The sequence below is a fragment of the Pseudophryne corroboree genome, chromosome 6 (genome assembly GCF_028390025.1).
Source record: "Pseudophryne corroboree isolate aPseCor3 chromosome 6, aPseCor3.hap2, whole genome shotgun sequence".
NCBI lineage: Eukaryota > Metazoa > Chordata > Amphibia > Anura > Myobatrachidae > Pseudophryne > Pseudophryne corroboree.
The window spans coordinates 116,961,505-116,988,570 of NC_086449.1; the positions used below are offsets into that span (position 1 = coordinate 116,961,505).

A 27,066-nucleotide genomic window follows, 5' to 3' on the forward strand; every position below is an offset into this window, starting at 1 on the left:
ATGAGAAGCAATAAACAGTGTTATGCAATTGTAACTATTCCATCGAAACATTGCTGGATACAATCTGTGCAAAAGTATCAACTTAGACCACAACCTGAGCCTCATGACTCTGGGAAACTAAATGAAGAGACTATAAGGCATATAGGGGGCTCTACAGCTACTCAGTGGAAATAAAATTCAGATACAGTACACAAAGTATATAAAAGTAAACACTAATTTTTCTATTTTATTACTTTTTTATGTTTTTATTTATGCACATGTAATTATTGTGTATCCATTTCACGACTGCTAGAAAAGAAAAAAAAATTACGTTAAATCTGATAAAAACATATTTATGGTGATTCATATAGTTTAAGACTCCTAAAGTGGACTATACAGATTTAAGACCAGTGTATATTCACCTGGAATTATGTGAATTAGCAATAAAAAATAATACCTATCAATAAAATTTAAATGGAATTTATTGAAAGAACGCTTTTTAAATGTACCATACAAATTTAAATTATCACTGTTAAATACATGGCATAAAAAAAAGTGCTGGCAGAATGCTGGCAGGGAGGTGAGCACATCAAGGCCCCTTTGAGCTTGCTGCGCTCGCCACATTGCAGGCTCGGTGGCTCCCAGCAGTGGGAATAGCTTTGGTGGTGCTGCCGGCATTCTAGCTGTCAAGATCCCGGAATCTGTATTCTGACTGCCGGGATCCTGACTACCGGGCAGGAAGGAGAATGCTGACTGGACGCTTTATTTGTGTGTAATTCACAATCAGATGGGTCAGACAGCATTCTCTACCTGCATCACAGGAAGCTCTGGAGGTAGCGGCCTGGGGGAGATGACCCTGGCCCAGCCTGCACCATCTTGGAAGCCCCTTAAGGATCATAGGGGCCTGGCCATCTACCTACAGTAGTGTACCAATACTTTAAGATGGCACTGCCCTTAAACACTAACTCTAGCCTCCTGCCTAAGCCTCCGATGACAGTCCATGCAGCTTGTCGGCACTTCACCTGTGAACATGATGACATTCTACACATGTCGACATGTTTAATGTAGACGTTTTAGCAATGTCAACCTCATAACTGTTAGCATTGTGCTGTAAACATTATGAATGTCAACACTGGAAATTTTGACAATTTAAAAACATGTATTTGCTTAATATCATGCAGTTTTTATGATGACTCCATTCCATGCCCCCCCCCCCCCCATCCAAATAGTTAGTTAGTATCCAGTAGAAGTATGCATAACATAATAATAATAATAATAATAATAATAATAATCACCCCATTCACATCAAAAGCAGTTATCACCTATGGCACTACAGGGTATATCTTACGGGAAGGATTAAGGGTCATCATGACAACATGTTACCTGGTAAGTATGGATCAGGCCCCCAGGAAAAGGCCCACAGCGTTACAGTTGGCAGGATTGATAAAAATGGAAGTACCTGCTTTGACCTAGTAGCTCACTTGGATTGCCCTATATAGTGGCTGCTATAGTTTTGTTGGTTAGGAGGAGGATTTGTGGTCAGCCGTCCACTCTCCGATTTCCGTAGCCAGTTTTATCAGAATTTGCGCCAGTAAGACAAGAGCCAGGATCTCATCTCTTTTCGATGACTGTAGATCTTCCACCCATCAGGTACACAATGGCATTAACTGGGTGGCATATATCGCAATGTGACCTAGGAACACTTTGAAGATAGCCCAGAATAGGGCTGGCCAAACCGGTCCTCGAGATCTACCAACAGTTCATGTTTTCCAGGCCTCCTGGAGATCTGTAGAATTGTCAGTTAGGAATGAATGCAGCACATCTTAATTAGTAATGACTACACCTGTACACTAGCTAGGTGGCTTGGAAAATGTGAACTGTTGGTAGATCTCGAGGACCAGTTTGGCCAGCCCTGGCCCAGAACAATACATGGTAAAATCTTTGGTTCACAGTGATATGTGGGATTGCAAGGAGTCACCTCAGCAAACCCATATACTTTAAGAAGAGGTTCCATTAATCCTGTCAACAGATGACCAGTCAGTAGAAGACGCTCTCTGTTGAATGTTTGGTTTGAAGAAAAGGGTGGAGTCGAAAATATACGTTATGGTAAGAACTTGCCATTGATAACGGTATTTCACCTAAGTCCACAGGATCCACAGGATAATAATGGGATATGATGAAGCGACAGCGGATTGGCACCAGTCGATCAAAGCTTTCCGGCCTCCCAGCATGCAACGGGCCCGTCCATATATCCCCACCTCCTGGCTCAGGCAAATCAGTTGTATTCCAAAGCACAAGGAAGGAGCATCATGTAGAGCCCTGATCAGGCCAGAAGAACACATATGCACACCCTTCCATACAAGAAGGAAGATGTTAGTGACTAAAAGGATCCTCAAATCAGGTGCGTCAGGGTGGGATCCCTGTGGATCCTGTGGACTTAGGAGACATACATTTATCAACGGTAAGTTCTTACCATAACGTATATTTCTCCGGCAGGGTCCACAGGTTATCCACGGGATAACAATGGGATTTCTCAAAGCAATTTATTGGTGGGGACGCTCCTGATTAGACAGGAGAACCCTTCGGCCAAATTCAGCGTCAGGAGAGGCAAAGGTATCCAAGGCATAATGTCTAATGAACGTGTTAATGGAAGACCATGTGGCTGCCTTACATATCTGTTCTGCTGAAGCACCATGCTGTGCTGCCCATGAGTGACCTACCTTACAAGTAGAGTCAGCAGAGACATTAGCCGGAACAGGGAGATCAGCCTGGGAATATGCTTCTGAAATCGTCATCCAAAGCCATCTTGCCAGCGTTTGTTTACTAGCAGGCCATCCTCTCCTGTGAAATCCGTAGAGAATGAAAAGAGAATCTGTATTTCTGATGGCACTGGTACGATCCACATACTGTAGGTCCTTAATGCATGGACCACGTCCAGCGATGCATCTTCCACAGAAAGTCCCAGTACCTGAAAAGCCTGAACTACAATTTATCATTAAGGTGGAATTTAGACCTTAGGAAGATACCCAGATCTAGTTCTGAGAACTGCTCTATCTGGATAAAAAAATCAGAAATGGTGAATGACATGACAATGCCCCTAAATCTGATACTCTTCTAGATGATGCCATAGTCAGTAGAAAGATAACTTTAGCTATCAACCACTTAAGATCCACTTTATTAAGTGGTTCAAATGGAGCAACTTGAAGGGCTTTCAGAATTAAACATAAGTCGCACGGCACTGTAAGCGGAACAAACGGAGGTTGAATGCGCAGCATTCCCTGGAAAAAAGTACGTTCATCCTGTAAATTGGCAATTTTCTTTTGAAACCATATAGTCAATGACGACACTTGCACTCTCATGGAAGCCACCTTCAAACCTTTATCCATTCCTGCCTGAAGGAATGCTAAGACCCTGGAAACTCTGAAAGATTTAGGGTCCACCTTTCCTTTACTGCACCAATGAATATAGGTTTGCCATATTTGGTGATAAATATGAGCTGAGGAAGGTTTCCTTGCTATAAGCATTGTTTGAATTATCTGTTGTGAGAATGCTCTTGACTTCAGGATAGAGGTTTCAAGAGCCACGCCATCAAAGACAGTTGATACAGATGTCTGTGATAACAAGGACCCTGCGACAGAAGGTCTGGACGTTGAGGGAGCAGAAATGAAGCATCCATTGACATTATCTGCAGATCCGTATACCAATGCCTTCTGGGCCAAGCCGGAGCTATTAGTATCACGGCACCCTTTCCTTGCTTTATCTTTCTCACCACCCTGGGTAATAGGGTGATTGGAGGAAACACATAAGCCAGACGAAAGACCCATCTCACCGACAAGGTGTCCACAAAGATTGCTCTGGGATCCTTTGTTCTTAACCCGTATGCGAGCACTTTGTTGTTCAGATGGGACGCCATGAGAGCTATCTCTGGCAACCCCCATTTGTCTACTAGAGTCTGGCAGACCTCCGGGTATAGAGCCCATTAGCTTGCATGAATGGTGTGTCAATTGAGAAAGTCCGCTTCCCAGTTTAGGAGTCACTGAACGAACACTGCGGACAAGGCTGGATGATGAAGTTCTGCCCACTTTAGTATGTGACTTACCTCCTTCATTGCTTTTTGGCTGTGAGTTCCTCCCTTATGGTTGAGGTACGCTACCGCCGTCACATTATCCGAGCGGATCTGGACTGGTTTTCCTCGAAGAATGTCCTTTGCCTGAATCAGTGCCATGTATATGGCCCAAAGTTCCAACACATTTATTGGCAGGCAACTTTCTTCTCTGGTCCATCGCCCCTGGAAACACAACCTTTCGGACACTGCTCCCCAGCCCTGGAGACTGGCATCTGTTGTCAGAATTTCCCAATCTGATATCCAAAAGGGTCTCCCATTGTCCAGAGGGGATGTCTGTAGCCACCAGGCTAATGACCTTCTTACTTTTATCGAAAGTACCATAGTCTGTGTTTTTATTGTCTGATGTAATCCATTCCATTTGGCAAGAATCAGACGCTGCAGAAGCCTTGAGTGGAATTGTGCATACTCCACCATGTCGAATGTTGACACCATCAAACCCATCACTTGCATTGTTGCATGAATGGATACTGTTTACTGTGTAGCAAATTTTGAATCCTTGAATGAACCTTGGATATCTTGTTCCGAGGTAAAAAATACTCTCTGCAGATCTGAATCCAGTACAGCCCCCAAGTGAGTAATCCATTGTGACGGAACTTGAGATGATTTTGCCCATTCTATGAGCCACCCGTGCCTCTGCAGACATAGGGGCAATTCCTGGGACTGTGCCAGGATTAAAAGATTGTCGAGGTAATGAAAAATTACTATCCCCTGCTGGCGGAGATAAGATGCCATAACCACCACAATCTTGGTAAATACTCTGGGGCCTGTGGCTAACCCAAAGGGTAGGGCCTGGAACTGAAAATGCTGTTGGAGGGTAGCGAACCTGAGATAACACTGATGAGACAGTGCTATAGGAACATGTAGGTAAGCATCCTGTATATCCAGGGATACCATATAATCCCCTGGCTCCATGGCCAAGACTATGGAACGGAACGTCTCCATGTAAAACCGAGGTACCCAAATGTATTTGTTTAGCATTTTGAGATTGAGAATGTGCCGAAATGACCCATTTGGCTTCTGAATCAAAAACAGGTTTGAGTAAAAACCCTGTCCTCATTGTGCAGGGGGAACTGGAATGACTACTCCTGACTGAAGCAATTTCTGAACTGCTTATTGCAAAGCCCTGGTCTTTGTCTCTACCCAAGACGGGCTGGTACAAAAAAACCTTTGAGGAGGATGCTTCTTGAACCTAGAGATACCGCTTCCTGCACCCAGGCATCTGTTGTAGACTGCTGCCAGATCTGTGCAAACCAGGGACGTGCAATCAGGGGAGGCAGTGCCTCCCCTGTCATAATGATTAAAATAATAAAAATAAGATATTTATAACACAGTCTGTTATAAATATCTTTTTTTATTCTTTTAATAATTCTCCCCCCCTGTGGCTGCTTGTGAGGGACAGCTGGGAGGCAGCGGGAGAGGTGCCTCCCGCTGCTAACACTAAAAGTCCGGGCAGCGGGGGGCGGGCAGGGGGCGGGGCGCAGCAATGGGCTGTGAAAGCCCATTGAAAATGAATGGGGAAGCGGCACCTATACTGGTGCCGCAATGACAGGGGCGTGCATTCAGCCCCGATGAATGCACGCCCCTGTCAGTGCCCCAGATGTGATTGTCCCAGCGGATCCAGTGCTGGATCCGCTGTCCAATCACTAGCGAGCCCCCTTCCCAGCTGCAGCAGGCGCCGTGGGCTGTGTAGGAGCCCGCCGCAGCCAGCGCCGCTGACTGACACCAGAGGTCATAATTGACCCCTGGTGTCTGAGCGGCGCTACTATGGGAGAGATGTCATGAGTCATGATGTCTCTCCCATAGTACAGCAGAGACGAGCCGGCGGACGGAGACGGAGGACAGCGCTGCAGGAGCGGTAAGTATGTGTGTGGTTTTTTTTTATGTGTTTGTGTTGGGGGCAGAGCAACAGGAGCACAGCAACTGGGGGGCACAACAACAAGGGGCTCAGCAACAGGGGCACAACTATAAGGGGCACAGCAACAGGGGCACAACTATAAGGGGCACAGCAACAGGGGCACAACAACAAGGGGCATAGCAACAAGGGCACAGCAATAGGGGCACAACTACAAGGGGCACAGCAACTGGGGGGCACAACTACAAGGGGCACAGCAACAGGGGCACAACTATAAGGGGTACAGCAACTGGGGGGCACAACAACAAGGGGCACAGCAACAGGGGCACAACTATAAGGGGCACAGCAAAAGGGGCACAACTACAAGGGGCACAGCAACTGGGGGGCACAACTACAAGGGGCACAGCAACTGGGGGGCACAACTACAAGGGGCACAGCAACTGGGGGGCACAACTAAAAGGGGCACAACTATAAGGGGCACAGCAACTAGGGGCACAATTACAGGGGTCACAGCTACTGGGGTCACAGCTACTGGGGGCAAGGCTACAGGGTGCACAGTGACTGGGGTCACAGCTACTGGGGGCAAAGCTACAGGGGGCACAGCGACGGGGCACAACTACTCGGGGCACAGCTAGGGGGCACAGCTATTGGGGGCAAAGCTACAAGGGGCACAGCGACTGGGGTCACAACTACTGGGGGCACAGCGACTGGGGTCACAGCTACAGGGGCCACAGTGACTGGGGGCACAACTACTCAGGGCACTGCTACAAGGGGCACAGCTACAACGGGCACAGCTACAGGGGTCACAATTATGGGGGGCACAGCCACAAGGGGCAAAGCTACAGGGGGCACAGCTACAAGGGGCACAGCGACTGGGGGCACAACTACAGGGGTCACAACTACTCGGGGCACTGCTACTGGGGGCACTGCTACAGGGGGCAAAGCTACTAGGGGTATAGCTACTAGGCTCACAACTATCGGGGGTGCCTGCTCCATCATCCCAGCTATCTGCAGCACTCTCCCCTGTCTGTGCTCTAACGTCCTCCCACGTCAGCGAGTGTATAATATTCATTAATTTCTCTCTCTCTTCCTGTGGATTACTTTGTTTGTAAGTATAATTTTCATTTTTACAGGTACCGGCCCTGTTGGATTCTACTGGACAAGTGGACGTGACCGGCGTGGGATGTAGGTAAGTAATCTCTCTCTCATTTTTACAGGAACCACCTATTGGATTCTACATGGACAAGTGGACGTGACCGGCGTGGGATGTAGGTAAATAAATTTTTACTTACACGGTGTGTGTGTTGTGTTTTTATTTGGGTATTTTTGTTGTTGTAGAACTACAGGTACCAGCGGGCCATCTATTTCCCCGCATGCTGGTACTTGAGGTTCTCCAAGTACCAGCAAGCAGGGAGGCTTGCTGGGCCTTGTAGTTCCACGACAATAAACAATATTCTTTTTTATACACACTTATGGCTATTAGCCCGGCACCCACCACCCAGGGGTGCTGGGGACAGCCTCGGGCTTCAGCCCTGGCCCTTGGGTGCCTGAAGGGGGGGACCTCTTGATTTAAGGGGTCCCCACTCCTCCAGGGAACCCCGGCCAGGGGTGACTAGTTGGGGGGGGGGTAATGCCACGGCCGCAGGGATCTACATAAACGTGTCCCCCGGCTGTGGCATTATGTCCCTGGCTAGTGGAGCCCGGTGCTGGTTTTAAAAATATGGGGGACCCCTACATCTTTTGTCCCCCGTATTTTTGGAACCAGGACCGGTCTAAGAGCCCGGTGCTAGTTGTCTAAATACGGGGAACCCCTGTCCAATTTTTCCCCAGTATTTAAACAACCAGGACCGGCTCAAAGAGCCCGAGGCTGGTTATACTTAGGAAGGGGGACCATACACATTTTTTTTTACATTTTTTAACCCATTCAGACCCTTCTCCATTAAGTTAATGGAAGCCCTGGACAACAAAATTGCATTCATGTCCTCTTCCCACTCCCTTCCCAAACACTAATTTTTATTTTTTTTTCTATAAAAATGTACAATATATCACAAGTATGATGAGCAGGCAGGCAGCAGGCATTGGCGGCATCGGATTGAGATGCAAATTAGTGGCGGAGGGCTGGGTCAGTTGATGGTGGGCAAGTTTGTAAGCCATTGGCGGTGGCAGTAGGCATCGGCTCAGAGGCAGTAGCGGGCATTGGCTCGGCGGTGGTAGGGGTCATCGGCAGGATTCGGCGGTGTGGCCGGAGAGACCTCCAGCCCACGTGGACAATGGGCGCTGCAGCACTGAAGGGGTTAACCCCTAGTGCTCGGCACCATGTTGCGGACAATAGGCGCTTGGCGTCACTGTAAATGTACTTACGGCGCTGGGCGCAGACTGTTTAAAAGTATGTTTAATGATGTGTCTTAACATGTCATATGTAGTGCTCTGTGCACAACTGCAGGAATGCATGTTTAACTATATTTATATATAAGATGTGGTCACCTGTATTTTAAAGGAAAAATGCACTTACTATAGATGTCTGAATAATCATCTCCTGTCAGTAGGAAGTGGCATGCTAATGGCCCTGTCCTAGCAGAGAGGTGTGAATGACAAAACATTTTGATGTGTAAGTTCCTTAGAGAGGGATGTTACTGATGGGGAATCTCCTTATCCCATATGTAAAGTAGTTCTGGGCTTGGAACCTGTTTCATGTAATGATTTAATTGATATACGAACCCTGAATGGCAGATGCAGGAAGGAAGACTGTTTGATGTGTTGTATAGCCTTTCCTGTTGTAATCCCAAACACTGGGTTTGCCTGGAGATGTGAATGAGACATAAACATTTGTATTTTGAAGCTATGTGATACATTTATCAATAGTGAATGTTAATCTGATACCAAACGTTGTCTGGGTGACAGGAAGGAGGATATTGTTTTTTGCACTTACTTACATCCTTGGAAAATGTAATTTATTTATATTTTGTGTGATAACCTGATTGGTTGGAGTAGACAGGGAGGGCTTACCCCCCTGTGGTACCGTGTGGAAAATTGACATAAAAAGGAGGCCTGCGTGTGTCACAACTGAGGGCCTGAGCTGACGGGAGGAAGCCTCAGTTACAGGGGCTGAGGTGAAACTAAACTTGGGAGGTTTAATCAGACCCCTAGACATGTAAGTATGGTGTAGGAAGATTGCCCGAAGGCGTGACCATGACAACCAGGATTTAAAAGTCAATAAAAGTTTATTAACAGAACTCCCTATTCACAGTAGTGGTAAATGAATAAAGATATGCAGTAGATAAAATAAAACAGTTCCTGGATCACTATAAGCTTGGCAAGAGCCACAAGGTACTGGTAGGATAAGGTACAGTTCTTAATGTCCCAGTGATGGAATGTCCTTACCAGACCCGTCCGTGTTAGTGAGAGTAGCCGAGGAACACACCAGCAGATGTAGCACTTGAAGCTGGTAACACTGTAGCTGAGAGGACTGCTGTGGATGCTGGATGGAACCAGCCAGGTGTTGAAAACACGGAGTGGATGCTGGATGGAACCAGCCAGGTAGATAACACGGAGTGGATGCTGGATGGAACCAGCCAGGTAGTAGAATGAAGCTAGGGAGCGAGGATATAGGAAATGATGATATGCAGGTACCGATGGGTTGCGGATACCGCTAGTATGTAGGTATCCGCTGGAGAAGCACCGGCACTTGAAGAAAGCTGAACACTGCTGGAAGCTGACCGCTGGAAGCAGATGGATCTGTAGCTGGAAGCTGGAGTAGTCATAGAAGACTGCAGAGTCAGGCTGCATCGCAAGGTGGTAAGCTGGTGCGGGTCTCTTAGTGGTAACTGGAGACAGGAGCTGGAAACCTGGAACAAAATAACCACAGGAGAGAGAGAAACTGGAAACAAGGTTTGACAACCAAAGCACTGACAATTTCCTAGTGCAGGCTCAGTCCCTTTATACCCTTAGGTGTAAAGGGATTGGATGACTTAATTATGCAGAATTCAGCAGAGCTATGGATTGGAGGTCAGGATCATGTGACTGGAACTAAGATGGCTGCGCCCATACCGGGCTGTGGAGGGAAAGCTGTTTGTATTCACCACACGGAGATTCCTCTGTAATGGCGGCAGTGAACATAGAGAACACCGACTTGCGTCTCAACCTTCAGCATGGACGGCCGCGGCTGCAGTAGGTGAGGAGTGCCACATACCCTGTATGCATTAGGAATATGGAGATGATGCCCCGAGGCCCCGCCGGCAGGTGACGCCATGCCAGTCGCACGGGCATCGAGGAACAATATCCACGGATCAGCAGAGATAAGATATGACGTATGAATGCTTGCATCACAGCTGGGAACCGGGCCTAGGAAGCTGGGACAGCCTTAGGAGACACCTGAAAGGTAAATAATGGCGTCCAGATACCCGGATCGTGACAGCACCCCCCCCCCTTTAAGAGTGGCCCCAGGACACTTCTTAGGCTTCTGAGGAAATTTAGAGTGGAAATTCCGGACCAAGGCAGGAGCATGGACATCTGAAGCATTGGTCCAAGAGCGCTCTTCAGGACCATAGCCCTTCCAGTCAATGAGATATTGTAACTGACCATAGCGGAAGCGTGAATCCAGAATCTTGGAAACTTCATACTCAACTCCCCGTTGAGTCTGGACTTTAGGAGCCGAAGGTAGTGCAGAATGGAATCGATTCAGAATCAGCGGTTTCAGAAGGGAAACATGGAATGTCCTAGGAATTTTCAAGAATGGGGGTAACTGGAGTTTGTAAGCAACAGGATTGATGACTTGTTCAATTTGAAAAGGACCGATGTAACGAGGCGCAAACTTCATGCTGGGAACTCTCAACCTCAAATTCTTCGTAGACAACCACACACGATCACCCACTTTGAGAGCAGGAACTGCCCTACGCTTCTTATCTGCAAACGTCTTGTATCTAGACGATGCTTTGAGCAGAGCCGCTCGCACATTTTTCCAGTTATTTGAAAACTGGCGTAAGGTGATATCCACTGCTGGTACAGAAGTTGCTGGAAGCGGCTGGAATTCTAGAACTTTAGGGTGGAATCCATAGTTGATGAAGAATGGTGCTGAAGAAGATGAGGAATGATATTGATTGTTATGGCTGAACTCGGCCCAGGGAAGGAGTTGAACCCAGTCATCTTGTGAGGAAGACACATAGATGCGGAGGAAGGCCTCCAAGTCCTGATTTACCCTCTCAGTTTGACCATTGGTCGGAGGATGGTAAGCTGTAGAGAACTTTAATTTGACTTGGAGAACTTGACACAAACTTCGCCAGAATTTGGCTACAAATTGTACTCCTCTATCAGAGATGATCTCCTCGGGAAGACCGTGTAGTCGGAAGATCTCTTGAATGAATACTTGAGCCAACTTGGAAGCTGACGGAAGACCGGTGAGAGGAATGAAATGTGCCATCTTGGTAAACCGGTCAACCACTACCCAGATGGTGTTAAACTTGTTGCACATAGGCAGATCTGTAACAAAGTCCATTGACAAATGGGTCCACGGTCGACGGGGAACAGATAATGGAACCAGTTGCCCCGCAGGCGACTGGCGGGATACTTTGTGTTGAGCACACTTTGGACAAGATGCAATAAACTCCATGACGTCCTTCTTCAGAGTTGGCCACCAATAAGACCTAGAGATAAACTCAAGGGTTTTCTGAATGCCTGTATGTCCGGCAAAGCGGGAAGCATGTGCCCAATGCATGAGCTTCTTCCTTAACACCGGCTTCACAAAACTTTTCCCTGGTGGGGCGTAGAGTCCATCCTTACCGTGGAGAATGCCAACGGATTGATAATAGGATGCTTGTCAGAAGACTCTGACTCATTTTCTTGCTCCCAAGAGCGGGAAAGGGCATCGGCCTTGCGATTCTGAGAGCCCGGACAGAACTGGAGTTTAAAGTCGCACCTGGAAAAGAAAAGTGCCCATCTGGCCTGACGAGGATTAAGACATTGTGCGCCTTTCAAATATAAAAGATTCTTGTGATCGGTAAGTATAGTGACCGAATGAGAAGCTCCCTCCAGCAGGTACCTCCACTCCTCCAGAGCGAGTTTGATTGCCAGCAACTCCTGATCGCCAATGGCATAGTTGCGCTCAGCTGGGGAGAACTTCCGGGAGAAGAAACTGCAAGGATGTAGATGACCATCTTTAGCTCTCTGGGAAAACACCGCCCCTACTCCAACGGAAGAGGCATCCACCTCAAGGATGAAAGGAGAATTGATGTCGGGCTGTTTCAAAACCGGAGCATAGATGAATTGTTGCTTTAATAGATGAAAAGCTTGCATAGCTTCTTCAGACCACTTGGACGGATTAGCACCCTTCTTGGTCAACGCAGTGATAGGCGCCACAATGGTGGAAAAGTCTCGTATAAACTTTCTGTAGTAATTGGCGAATCCTAAAAACCTCTGGACCCCTTTGAGGGTTACAGGTATCGGCCAATTCTGGATTGCTTGTAGTTTCTCAGGATCCATTTCTAGTCCGGAACCGGACACAATGTAGCCTAGAAACAGAATGGACTTGACTTCAAAAACACACTTCTCTAATTTGCAATAGAGATGATTGACACGGAGACGGGACAGAACTTCCTTTACCCAGAAACGATGTTCCTCTAGATTATTGGCAAAGATAAGTACATCATCTAGATAAACAACGACATGACGATATAAGATGTCTCTGTAGATCTCGTTCACGAAATACTGGAAGTAAGCTGGAGCATTACTTAATCCGAAAGGCATGACAAGGTATTCATAATGTCCATCACGGGTGTTAAAGGCGGTCTTCCACTCGTCACCCTCTCGGATCCGGATAAGATTGTAGGCACCCCTCAAATCCAATTTCGTGAAGATGGTTGCTCCACTAACTCTATCGAAGAGTTCGGTAATCAAGGGTAAAGGATATCGGTTCTTGACGGTAATGTCGTTCAAGCCTCTGTAGTCGATGCATGGCCGCAGGCCACCGTCTTTCTTCTTAACGAAGAAGAAACCTGCGCCAGCTGGGGAGGAAGAAGGTCGGATGAAACCCTTCGCCAGATTCTCCTTAATATATTCTTCCATGGAATGCGTCTCTGGTAAAGATAACAGATAAGTTCGGCCTCGAGGTGGAACCTTCCCTGGGATGAGATCGATTGGACTGTCCCATTCTCTATGAGGAGGAAGGATATCAGCAGAAGCTTTACTGAACACATCCGTGTAGTCTTGATACGGAGGAGGTGGAACATCAGACGACCTGGAGGAGGAAGAACAAACAGGGAGTACTTTGGACAGACAGGACTCAGTACAGGAAGGACCCCATGCCAGTATTTGCGTAGTCATCCAGTCAATAGATGGGTTATGGAGACGAAGCCATGGAAGGCCCAAAACCACTGGATGTGTGGCTCTTGGAATCACCAAAAAGGAAATAAATTCTGAATGAAGAACTCCTACTCTCAGACGAACTGGTAGAGTTCTTAAAGAAATAACTGCGTCAAAAATCTTACTGCCATCCACGGCATTTAAAGAAATGGACGAGGAAAGTCTCTCAGTGGGTAGGGACCACCGCTTAACATATGCTTCAGTTATGAAATTCCCAGCTGCTCCGGAATCTAGGAGGGCAATGACGTTCCTATAACGTTGAGCAATTTGAAGCGAGACTGGGAGATTACAATCATGAGGAGATGGAGAGGAGAGCATTACTCCTAGCCGGCCCTCTCCTTGGCGAGCTAGGACTTGAAGTTTCCCGGACGTTTGGGACAGGCATTGATTGCATGAGACGGAGCTGCACAGTAAAGACAGAGGGACTCAAAAAGACGTCTTCAACGCTCAGCTGGAGATAGACGGGAACGACCAATGTGCATGGGCTCATCTTTGGATGGAGACGGTTGACGAGGAGGAGTAGCAGAAGATTTTGGAGTAGAAGACCTTCCCCGCTCAGTTGCTCTTTCTCTAAACCGTAGATCAACTTTTGTACATAGAGATATTAGCTCATCCAACTTAGAGGGCAAGTCTCTGGTAGCTAATTCGTCCTTGATGCTTTCTGATAAGCCGTGCCAGAATGCAGCATACAGGGACTCGTTGTTCCACGCCAGTTCGGATGCTAGGATCTTGAACTGTATTAGGTACTGTCCCACAGTACGCGCTCCTTGGCATAAACGGAGAATCTCAGACGAAGCTGAAGTTACCCGGCCTGGCTCGTCGAAGATGCGCCTGAATGTCGTTACAAAGTCAGTATATGAGGACAACAGGGTATCGGATTTCTCCCATAAAGGTGATGCCCAATCAAGGGCTGAGCCACTGAGGAGGGAAATGATATAGGCAATTTTAGTGCGATCACTAGGGAAACTGCCAGGTTGTAGCTCGAAATGAATTTCACATTGATTGAGAAATCCCCTGCAAGATCTTGGAGATCCACCAAATTTTGCTGGCGTTGGAAGATGAAGACGTGGAGCAGAAATGGGCAAGGTGGGTGGGGTTACAGCTGGTGTCACTGTGGTGGACGCACCGGACGCGCCTGATCCACGGAGGGTTGTTTGGATCCCATCCAGCCGAGTAGAGAGATCCTGGAGACAGCGGATGATGTAGCCTTGTGCAGCCTCCTGATGTTCGAGTCTGGCTGCCAGTTCTTGCATCGGCCTGGCCGCTTGATCCTGGTCTCCGGCTGGATTCATATGGTCAGTGCTTACTGTCACAACTGAGGGCCTGAGCTGACGGGAGGAAGCCTCAGTTGTAGGGGCTGAGGTGAAACTAAACTTGGGAGGTTTAATCAGACCCCTAGACATGTAAGTATGGTGTAGGAAGATTGCCCGAAGGCGTGACCATGATAACCAGGATTTAAAAGTCAATAAAAGTTTATTAACAGAACTCTGTATTCACAGCAGTGGTAAATGAATATAGATATGCAGTAGATAAAATAAAACAGTTCCTGGATCACTATAAGCTTGGCAAGAGCCACAGGGTACTGGTAGGATAAGGTACAGTTCTTAATGTCCCAGTGATGGAATGTCCTTACCAGACCCGTCCGTGGTAGTGAGAGTAGCCGAGGAACACACCAGTAGATGTAGCGCTTGAAGCTGGTAACACTGTAGCTGAGAGGACTGCTGTGGATGCTGGATGGAACCAGCCAGGTGTTGAAAACACGGAGTGGATGCTGGATGGAACCAGCCAGGTAGATAACACGGAGTGGATGCTGGATGGAACCAGCCAGGTAGTAGAATGAAGCTAGGGAGCGAGGATATAGGAAATGATGATATGCAGGTACCGATGGGTTGCGGATACCGCTGGTATGTAGGTATCCGCTGGAGAAGCACCGGCACTTGAAGAAAGCTGAATACTGCTTGAAGCTGACCGCTGGAAGCAGATGGATCTGTAGCTGGAAGCTGGAGTAGTCATAGAAGACTGCAGAGTCAGGCTGCACCACAAGGTGGTAAGCTGGTGCGGGTCTCTTAGTGGTAACTGGAGACAGGAGCTGGAAACCTGGAACAAAATAACCACAGGAGAGAGAGAGACTGGAAACAAGGTTTGACAACCAAAGCACTGACGATTTCCTAGTGCAGGCTCAGTCCCTTTATACCCTTAGGTGTAAAGGGATTGGATGACTTAATTATACAGACTTCAGCAGAGCTATGGATTGGAGGTCAGGATCATGTGACTGGAACTAAGATGGCTGCGCCCATAGCGGCCTGTGGAGGGAAAGCTGTTTGTATTCACCACATGGAGATTCCTCTGTAATGGCGGCGGTGAACATAGAGAACGCCGACTTGCGTCTCAACCTTCAGCATGGACGGCCGCGGCTGCAGTAGGTGAGGAGTGCCACATACCCTGTATGCATTAGGAATATGGAGATGATGCCCCGAGGCCCCGCCGGCAGGTGACGCCATGCCAGTCGCCCGGGCATTGAGGAAGAATATCCTCGGATCAGCAGAGATAAGATATGACATATGAATGCTTGCATCACAGCTGGGAACCAGGCCTAGGACGCTGGGACAGCCTTAGGAGACACCTGAAAGGTAAATAATGGCGTCCAGATACCCGGATCGTGACAGCGTGCCTCCAGATTTGTATTTGTACCATCTTTATTCTGCTGGAACATCTTGCTGTATGCTGTTGCCCCTAGCAATAGGGAAGAGTCTTTTTTAAGGCTATTATTGAGCAAATAAACATCTCATCTGCCTCAAGAAGATTGCTTCATCTTGTGACCTACAGGGTTATGCCAAACATAGCCCCGTCCTCCGGCTGTCCAGGGAAGCACCTAACGTCTCCTAGTTCCACCTTCCGCCAGCTACCGGTAGAGGCATAGCAAGTGGCTAGTGGGGATTCGTCAACACCACACAGGTGTGGTAAGGCAGTGCGTCGGCACATACAGAGCAGAACCGTGGTTCCAAACGCCACGGCAGGTTAGGAGTTTGGTGGTGGCAGCATAAACCCGCCCACAACGCAGTGGGTGGAGTCAGTAACAGGCGGTTACTGACGGTAAGCGGGAATCCCCTATGTGGTCAGGCCTCGTGTGACCTGACCCTCCATTCTGTGCGCAGGAGACGGGACGCGAAAGCGGCGAGTGCTCTCGTACGGGACCGTCCTGTCACAGGCGGACATTATGGCTGTAGTGCCTCACCAGCCTCTGACCTCACCGCAAACTAAAGAAGTCGGCCTCCTACCCTGTGGGGTCACCCAGGTGGAGGCCTGCACCATCAGGCTGATGGCTTGTCGTTTGATTTGGAAGGCGGCCCTCTGGTAGCCCAATGCTTTTTTGACTTACCAGACTTGTTGTATTGGGGCTGCTTGCGACCTCTTTTCCCCCTAGCTTTTCCTTGAGACCAAAAGGGCCGAAAAGCCGGAAATTTAGGTTTGAAGTTGTATGTGGAAGGAAACTTGACCTTTTTGGAGTCTGCTTCTGACTCCAGAATATCTGTCAATTCTTTACCAAAAAGAATATTTCCAGAAAAAGGCAAATATTCCAAAACCTTCTTAGGTTCTGAATCAGCTATCCACGTACGTAACCAGACTGCTCTGCGAGCAGCTATTGTTGAAGCTGATGCCCTGGAGGCAATAGTACCCATATCTAAAGCTGCTTCTTCCAAGAATATTGCAGCCTGTTTATATGAGTTATATGGGATTTTAGCTCTCTAGAAGCTACAGAAAAATCCCCCTCTAATGTATCAGCCCAGGCAGCCACTGCCTTTGCCATCCAAGCTGAAGACATGGCTGGCCTTATGACTGACCCAGACAGGGAAAATATGGTTTTTAGAAACCCATCCACTCTCCTATCTGTGACATCATTTAATGATGTTGAAGGCAAAGATAATATAGATTTTTGCGCTAATCGAATAACATGCTACTTTAGGAGCCACCTCCCTTTTTAAACAATCCCCAGCTGGAAGAGGATAATTGGAATCCCATTTTTTAGGAATTCTAAATTTCTTAATGGGTGTAGCCCAAGCCTCTTCCATGATTTCCGTCAGCTGATCTGACCCTGGAAACTCGGTTTAAACTGTTTTGGGATGTTTAAACACAGGTGCCTTGGTTTTTAACACAGGCTCTGCTGAATCCTCTAAGAATAGAATGCCTTTCATTGCTTTCATTAACTCAGCTATATCCTCTGAGCTGAGACCTTCTTCTTCCTCTTCGTATGCCGAAGTAGAATTAATTGAGCTTTCATCCTCCGATGAATCCTCCTCTGCCTCATGTGTAGCCTGTAAATGGTGAAGATTTACTTACCATCGGTTTATCAGCTTGTTTCTTTTGAGAAGCTGCTGGTGGAAGTGATATACCTTAGGTAGGGAGCTGCATGTAAGGGTTAATAGTGTAACCTATTCCTGGTACAGAAGCTGTAGGAATTATCCGTTCAGCTATACTGGATAAGGTCTGTGCAAACATAGCCCAAGGTGGATCTATCTGTACCTGACGTTGTACCTGGATTGCCTTGTATTTTGCTGAAAACTAAAACAATTTGCACACAAACCATCCTGAACCAAATCCTGAGAAGATAATAGAGTTTTGCAAGACAAACATGATATGAGTGTTGGTGTTGCTGTGAGTGTACCTTCCTCACCCTTGCCACTCTTAGACATGATAAATAATCAGCACTTTCACAGTGTACTACACAATTTGTTACTGTAATCATTTTAAACTTTCTAAAGTGACATACAATCTGACCCTACCCATGCACCAGCATTGAGGATCAGAAAAACAAACTGACAGACATATAGTAAAGTCAGCTATCACACTAGCAGTCAGTCACATGTTATACATTAGTATAATTAGCAATATGAGCACATCATTAACTACAAACACATTTTTAAGTACAGTATGTAAGAGAACATATTACTGATCATGTTTAAATGGATCTGACGTATTCAGACACAATGCGAAATAAACAACAGTAAATGTATAAAGACTCATATGCAATAGGCACTTATCTAACTATTCATACTCAAAAGGTAGATAGAGATTTAGTGCTGTATAACCCGTACTCATTAGAATGGGCTACAGGGAGTATCAGCTCGCTTCCAGGATCGATCAATACGTTAGCGAAGGATAAGTGGATCCAAATGCTACTAGTGTACACTGCCGCTCCATGAACCTATAGTGAACACAAACTCTTCAGTGAACACAGATGCACCGGTCACACAGCCGCATATGCTGCGACCGGGTCCCCTCGTGCACAGCAACTGGGAAGGAAGCGAGGAAACAGTTCTAGGCGGGAGACTCGGGGGAAACTGGTCATGAACCAGGGGGATGGGCGACCAGGAGAGCGTCTGACTCCCCCTGCTGACATCAACCCTAGGGATCGCGGCCTCATGCTATTCCTGAAGCCTATGATCCCTAAGGCCTAGCACTGGTGCACCCGCGGTGGCAGCCGCCTCAGCTACTGTTTGGTAGTCTCCTCCCAAAACAGTGCACTGTGTCCGTATTCCATCTAGCTAAGCGGAACCGATGCCTGACCTTCTTCCCGTGCTCCGGCCACAGCCTGTTAACGTCTGCTGGACATGCTAGACACAGACGCCCACCGAAACAGCACTGTACTTGTGGGTAAGCATAGTCCCGGCGGAGAGTTGTTGGAGCAACTCTTTCTAACATACGTATAAGACACTGGTTAGAAAGATCACTCAAAAAACTGTTATCTTCAGTCACCGTGTTCCCCCTTCACTTTGGCCATCTCCTATATCCATGGCTTCGGCGATCAGAGCTTCTTCGCATGCGCAGAAACTCATTCATGCCGGAGCCGCGCAGTGAAGAGAGTCTGCTGGCTGCTGCCCTCAAGGCAAATGACCATGGGCAGCGAGCGCACCAAGGGGCCAGGTATCCAGGGCCTGGCAAACAGTGTACTAGCACGGGGCGCCCTGGAGCAATATATCCCTTGATCACCAGCAGCCTGTAGGAACTGGAATCGCAACTGGAAGCATATGTAGGTTATGGCCGGCGGTGGCTCTGATCACCCGTGAGTGTGTCTAACTTTGCAATGCGTCCTCTCCCTGCACACTGTATAAGACGAGTCTGTGCTATGATAGGAGGTCAGGGTTTGGTTTCCTAGTAGAGCTGCAGGGAAGTTATTCCTGATTCCTCCATGCAGCCCTCTTCCAGGCTAGGGCAGGTCACACAGCTCCTCTACAAACAATGCGCAGCACAGCCAGAGAGAGTGTGTGTGTGGGGGTGGAGGAGTGGGGTGTTAAAAGTGCAGTTTAAAGAGCTGTTAAGATTCAGTTAGCAGAGATGGGCATTTAGTAGCAGCCAGCAGCAGCATGAGGGATCATTTTGCTCCTCACGGCCACACTACAGCCTGTCTCCTCTATCTCTTGCAGTGACTCTTCGGCTCTCCTTCATCTCTAGCAGTGATTCTCTGGTCTCTCCTATCTCTTGCAGTTTTGCTGTGTGCAGAGGCAGATAGGATGCCACTCTGTCCCCGTTTCACCCGGCGGCAGTGGCTTACACTATACCCACCACTCCCACTCGGTGGCTGTGGCTTGCACTGTGGCCTCCTCTCCCATGGCTGCATATGGGGAATCAAGGGACACACATCATGAGAAGGTGAAATAGTCAGTATCTGTGTAAGTGTGTTTGTGTGTGAGCATCTGTCTGTGTCAACGTCAGTGTGTCAGCATGTTTCTATGTGTCAGTGTCCTCCCCCCCACCACACCAGGACACACAAACACCTTCTCAAACGTTCTCTCTCTATTAAATGCTTGTAATTCTAGGGGATATCATCATTATTATTATTATTATTATTATTATTATTATTATTAATGTAGTTGGGATCCCAGCAATCAGGATGCTGATGCTCAGAAGACCAGCATCGGTATCCTGACGTTACTCAGTATCCCTATGGTCACAATTGCAAATGTAAGTATGAAGGGGAGGGTTAGACTGCAGGAGGGAAGGTTAGGGTTAGGCACTAGGGAGAGGGTTATAGTTACTCGGTGGGAGGAGAGGGTTAGGGTTAAGCTTGGGGAGGGAGTATTAGAGTTAGGCACTATGAAGGGGTATTAAGGTTAGGCTACGGCTGTGGAGGGTTAGGGTTAGGCTGCGGGAAGGGAGGGTTGTGTTTAGGCACTAAGGTGGAGGGTTAGGCTGCAGGTGGGGAGGGTTAGGTGGTAGGGGAAGAAGGTTTTGATACTTACTGCTCCCCTGTCGGGATTCTCAGCATCAGGATGCCACTGATAGTCTTCTGACCGCCGTCATCCCGAATGACGGCCTCCCGTATCTATTTTGAGGTCAGTATCACGCAGACTGAGGGAGTAAAAGATTTGTAGGGGGTGGAGGCTGGTCCACATTGTCAAAAGCAGCAGAGAGTTCAAAGAGAATAAGCATACAGTAGTGGCCCTTGGATTTGGCAGCAAGAAGGTGATTGCAAATTTTACGTAAAGGCAGTTAGGCGGTTGTAGAAAATATGCTCAAGGAGTTTAAAGTCAAAAGGTAGATGAGAGATAGGTTGGTAGTTGGATAGAGTGTTAGGATCGAGGGAAGGATTTTTAAGAATAGGGGAGACAAGGGCATGCTTGAGGGCAGAGGGGACAGTGCACATGCCACAATGTGGGTATGGCTCACTGCCATTTCTATGATGGGTACAGTGTATACAGTGCAAACAGTCCTATGGGTCCATGGTCCTACATCACACACATTGCACCCAGGTTCAAATACGTACCTCTCCGGAGTCCCGAGTCAACAATGCAGCTGCGGGGGAAAAGTCACTGGGAAAATGGCTGACGAACCTGTGGAGTAATGTTTAAACATCGGTACATGACGGGTGCAGCATTTCCGGAGATCTGTGCATGCACTGTAGACTCTGGCATAACACCAGAGTTTACGGTGCCATAGATAGGACGGGTTCCACACACAGTCTGCACACGGCTCTCCTCCTCTGTTAATCCACCCCTAGTATAGTTCACAGTACAGGCAGCATGAATACATTCGTTATGTGGAAATTAAATGACCCTTTCATGCCTAGAAATTAGAGTGGGTAATCAAAAGGAATACCACCTAATTGGTTAACTGGCGCTAGATGAGGGGGTTCACCACAGCTGCTAAACAACAAAGGGTTGGTCAGACCCAACCGGTAAATACACAAAAAAGCAAGGTAGCGCTAATGGTCATAAATGTGGAAATTAAATGACCCTTTCATGCCTAGAAATTAGAGTGGGTAATCAAGTCTTCTGAACGTGTTTGGAGGTAGAATACCGTCACTTGTAGGGTTCAATGGCTAGAATAACAATAGCAACATTTTGAATGATATGTCTGGCACGGTGGTGGACTCATCCTAAAAGAATTGGATTGTGGTCAGATTGATCGACAATTGTCATGTCAAAATGCAATATGTCAACAAGGAGGACATGTTGACATGAAGAACTGGCGACAAACCATCCCTGGTGATCTAGTAATGTCTTAACGTCTCCTGTTGGTGGTTGCAGCTCCAGCAGTCACTTAAGGAGCAGTTTCGGAGGCGTTGTCCCTGCTGCGGTGTATCTGTGAGTATTCTACCCCCTATTCCTAATCCTAACCTCTATCCTTAAACAACCCCATCCCACTACACAGCCTAACCTTTCCGAGAGTGCTTAACCCTAACTGTCGACATCCTCAGAACATTGCATTTAACATGGTGATATTTCATGTGTCGGCATTGTGAACATGTCAACATGTTGAGGATGTGGACATGGTACTTGACAATGGCCCAGATGCATCATCGCTTGGAAAGTGATAAAATGGAGAGTGAAAAAGTACCAGCCAATCAGCTCCTAACTTCCATGTTACAGGATGTGTTTGAAAAATGGCAGTTAGGAGCTGATTGGCTGGTACTTTTTCACTCTCCATTTTATCACTTTCCAAGCGATGATGCATCTAGCCAAATATGTTGAACTTTGTAAACATCAACATGGTTACTGTCAACACTCTGACTAGATATCCTAGGCGGGATAACTCTTCAAATAAAGACTAATATTTTGGGCATATCATCTGCCAGCTTGTTAGATATTATGCAGGGCTTTTGGTCTTTTTTAAACCACACCTTTCAATCTCTCACGAATCCTCTTGTCCCCTCCTAGGCACCCCTCCCCACTCAACTCCCATCTTCCCCTATTCCACCTCCTGTTTCTCCCATCTCCCCCTATTCTACTCCTATTTGCTCCCATTCTTCCATAAACTGCTATTTATTATTGTCCTGACCAGAGGCAAGCATGCAGTAGAGTGGATATATTTTGCAGTTACTGACACATTTTAGGCTGACAGTACCAACACAAACATCCAAGTGCGCCCCTAGGCACGGGCCTTAATGGGAAGCAGGTAGCTTCCCGATTGATGGGATCCTGGTGGTCAATATAACAATGCTGGGATACTGAAGGAGGATGCAATGCCGATGTCTACATACCGACATTGTTCAGGGTGCCAGCATCACATTTACGACAGCCAGCACCAGCATCCCGACCGTCCTCACAGCGGGACGCGAAGGGGGGGGGGGGGGGGGGGGGTGTCCGGTTTAGGCAGGAAAGTTAGGATTAGGGACCGGGGAGACAGGGTTAGATTTAGGCACTTAGGAGGGGAGGTTAGGGTCAGGCATCAAGCGGGAAGGGTTAGGCTTAGGCAGCGGGAAAGGGAGGGTTAGGGTTAGCCACAAAGCGGGAAGGGTTAGGGTTAGTCACCCACAAGGGAGGGTTAGGGTTAGGGTAGGGAAAAGGTTAGGGTTAGGAGGATTCATGGGAGTCTATCGGGATTCTAATGCCCGGGATGCCGCTGTCGGTATACTGACAGCCGACATCCCGTCCACCGGCAAAACATACTGGACCCACCTCACTTGTCTAATGGGAAATGCCACTGACTCCCCCCCCTGACACACCAACCGAGTATTGTCTCATAGCAGTCTCAAAGTATTGGGACCATGTCACCATAGCTCTCTTACAGGCACAGCTATCCTGCATACATATACAGAAATGGATAGCTACTTGGATCGTTATATGAACATTTGGGTCAAATACCATCAGCATTCTTCACTACGAGGAGAATTCCAGCCATCATTAACCTGTACTTGGCTCTCCTACATATTCTTCCTAGGCAAGAGTGCAAATCCCTCTGTAAGGCAACCTGCCTGTGCTACTCACCCGGGAGTACAAGAGCCCACACATCACTTTTATGTGTTTTAAAATGCACCCTCCTCTGCACAGATTGTGCCCTAGAGCACCTTCATTATCTGTAATGCCAGTAAGTGAGAATAGTGCCCCGATGGGACCTTTTTGCCTCGTAGAAAAGTAGAGATGTGTTACATGCCGGGCAGATCGAGCCTGGTGTGGGTGAGCTGCCAGCGGCTGTTCCTCACTCCATTTGCAGCGTCTAGGCCAGCAATGACCATAGAGGGTTAGGGGAGTCCTTGTAGTACGGGTGTGGTGCAGAGAGCCAGGTCGCTGGTCCTCTCGTGCCCTATAAAGACTCCTTTTCTGCGCTAGGGAAACACAAGGGGAGAGCAGATTCTTCCTAACTCTCAGACAGGGAAGATTTTACACGGCTGCTCATTCGGCCAATAGGAGCACAGAACGCAACCCTCTCAGCATCCAATCACAGCACAGCTGGCGTCGTATATAAGAAACTTCGTCGTTTTGTTTAGCTTAGTGACTTGTCGTTAGGACGTTGCTGTATTTTGCGCTAACATGGCAGAAACTGCACCACCCGTCGCCGCTGTCCCGCCATCAGAGGGCGCAGCCAAAAAAAAGAGACAGCCGAAGAAAGCCGCAGGAGTAGGGATGGACATCGAAAGCAAACCATCATATGATGGCAATGTTCTACCATTGAAACTTTCGATGCAATGGTTACTAACCATCACATCAAAAGTATTCGATGGTGAAAACTATTTATATGACTAGTTCATGCGCAAAAGCCTGTATTTTCGTTTGCAATGTGGGAATTGGGATCGGGGGCAGGGCCAGACTCTGAGCAACATATTACTTTATCACTGGACATTGTGTGTATAATATACATATATAATATACACACACAATGCCCAATGATGAAGTAACATTGCCCCCTCAGTGCCAAATATACAATGCCCCCACTGTGCCAGATATACAATGCCCCCACAGTGCCAGAGATACATTGCCCCCACTGTGCCAGATATACATTGCCCCCACTGTGCCAGATATATAATGCCCCCACTGTGCCAGATATACAATGCCCCCACTGTGCCAGATATACAATGCCCCCACTGTGCCAGATATGCAATGCCCCCACAGTGCCAGATATACAATGCCCCCACAGTGCCAGATATACATTGCCCCCACAGTGCCAGATATACAATGCCCCCACAGTGCCAGATATACAATGCCCCCACAGTGCCAGATATACAATGCCCCCACAGTGCCAGATATGCAATGCCCCCACAGTGTCAGATATACAATGCCCCCACAGTGTCAGATATACAATGCCCCCACTGTGTCAGATATACAATGCCCCCCTGTGGCAGATATACATTGTCCCACTGTGTGCTCATTGCCCCCCACCCCTTACCGCTGGCTGTTTCTTCTATGTGAGGGGAGGAGAGCGTAGCATAGTGTTTCTCTTGCCCCTCAATTCTCTTTGATGCCCGGTCTCACTCTCCAACGGCGGCGGGGTCTATCTGAAATGATGCGCCGGTTTGTTAGCCAATCAGAGCTCGCGGACCGGCAGCCAATCAGGAGCCGCGGCTGCCGGTCCATAAGCTCTGATTGGCTAGTAAACCGGTGCCTTATTCAGATTGACCGCGCCGCCGCCGTTGGAGAGTGAGACTGGGCATCCAAGAGAATTGAGGGGCAGGAGAGGCACTGCGCTGCGCTCTCCTCCCCTCACACAGAACGAAGCCAGCGGAATGCAGTATTGTGGACGACCCGGTGGTACGGCGTACCGGCTGGGAATTTCTTACAATAATGTGGATGGCAACTTGCTTAGTGCACGGTTTGCTTTGCTGTCTCACATGGGACCAATTCCGATGATTATGGTGTGGAGTTTGTATGTTCTTTCCATGGTTTTGTGTTTTCTCTTGGTTTTTCCCACAGTCCAAAACATACTCAAGCAAGGACTTTGTCCATAGCCCTCCTAAATTATTCCCCCTGAATCTGATCAATGGTGGTGTATAGCTGGAGTGATATAAATATCAGTGAGGTCACTCTGTCTCCTCTGAATCCTCCTGAGCTCCGAGTGTCTGTGGCTTCTGCTGCTGCAGGGTAAGGTCTGGGATCTGATTGGCTCTCTGAGTCAGTGAGAGCTTGCAGTGGGCCCTGTTGCCTAGCAGCAGCCTAGAGAGGGGAGGGGGTGAGGGGTCTGGCTGAGCAGGCTCATGTCTGAAACAGACAGCCTCCAATGGACTTAGGAAGTTTCCCTGATAGACACAGCAGCAAGAGGAGGCATAGCTATTTGGAATTAGAAAAAAAACAAACCACCATCGGAAGAACATCGAATGACTATCATTCGATGGTGAAAAACATCGGGAGGGCACCATTAAATGATAAAATCACTACCATCGAAACAAAAACATCGATGGTTCGGAAACATCGACCATCGATGTCCATCCCTACGCAGGAGGAGCCAAGAAAAGCGGCAAGTCTTCAGGTCCCAGCGTCTCCGAGCTGATCCTAAGGGCCGTGGCCGCCTCTAAGGAGCGCAGTGGAGTTTCTCTTGCCGCCATGAAGAAGGCTCTGGCTGCCGGAGGCTACGATGTGGAGAAGAACAACAGTCGCATCAAAGTGGGGGTGAAAGGATTGGTGACCAAAGGAACTCTCACCCAGGTGAAAGGCACCGGCGCTTCCGGCTCCTTCAAGCTCAATAAGAAGCAGCTGGAGAGCAAGAAGGCCGCCCAGAAGTCCCTGAAACCCAAGAAACCAGCGGCAAAGAAAGCGGCCAAGTCCCCGAAGAAGCCCAAGAGAGCTCCGAGTGCAGCCAAGAGCCCGAAGAAGGCGAAGAAACCCACAAAAGCGGCTGCTGCCAAAAGCCCAAATAAGCCTAAAGCCGTGAAGCCTAAGAAGGCGGCGAAGCCCAAAGCAGCCAAGAGTCCGGCCAAGAAGGTAGCGAAGCCCAAAGCCGCCAAAAGCCCGGCCAAGAAGGTAGCTAAGCCCAAGAAAGCTGCGGCCAAGAAGTGATGGAAGAGCCGCCGTAGCAGCCTCGCTTCCTTGTTATCCCCCCAAAGGCTCTTTTCAGAGCCACCCACCCTGTCTCGGCAGAGCTGTAGGCGCACGGCGTGACCAGTTGGGGGCACCCTGTGTACAGATATTGAGTCACTACATAACGTTACAGTTCAGCAGTGTCTCCGTGGGATTTTTGGTTGCTTATTAATAGGTAACGCAGGGTTATTTATTAGCGCTACTGTAGCAAGACTGATCGGGAAATAATACCTGGATGTCCTGCTTCCTACCTCAGGCCGCTCACAATAGCGGCATGCTTCCTTCCTGTGTACTCGAGCATTCACCATTCCCTGTGGTGAACAGTCTGCAGGGTAGCTGCTGAAAAGCAAGTATCATTTTAATGTTTGTTTTGCACTTTCTGAGAACACTAGCTACACAATAACAGGGAGATTGCTATACCAGAAAGAGAACCTCCAGTAGAGACAAATAGATCTGTGCAGTTTCTATCCCCTGTATCAGAGTCGTTAGCAAGTAAGCTTCCCTACTTATTAATTGTTCAAGAGGTCGTT

General features: G+C 48.0%; 1 protein-coding gene across 1 annotated transcript; it reads left to right on the forward strand.

The window, feature by feature from the left end:
• On the forward strand, positions 1 to 26,716 carry LOC134934443 (histone H1B-like). The gene is made up of 3 exons (XM_063929883.1): positions 1 to 137; positions 17,053 to 17,225; positions 25,959 to 26,716. The coding sequence occupies exons 1-3, from the start codon at positions 1 to 3 to the stop codon at positions 26,513 to 26,515; spliced, it is 867 nt and encodes a 288-aa protein (XP_063785953.1). The 3' UTR covers positions 26,516 to 26,716.
• The last annotated feature ends 350 nt before the right edge of the window (positions 26,717 to 27,066 follow it).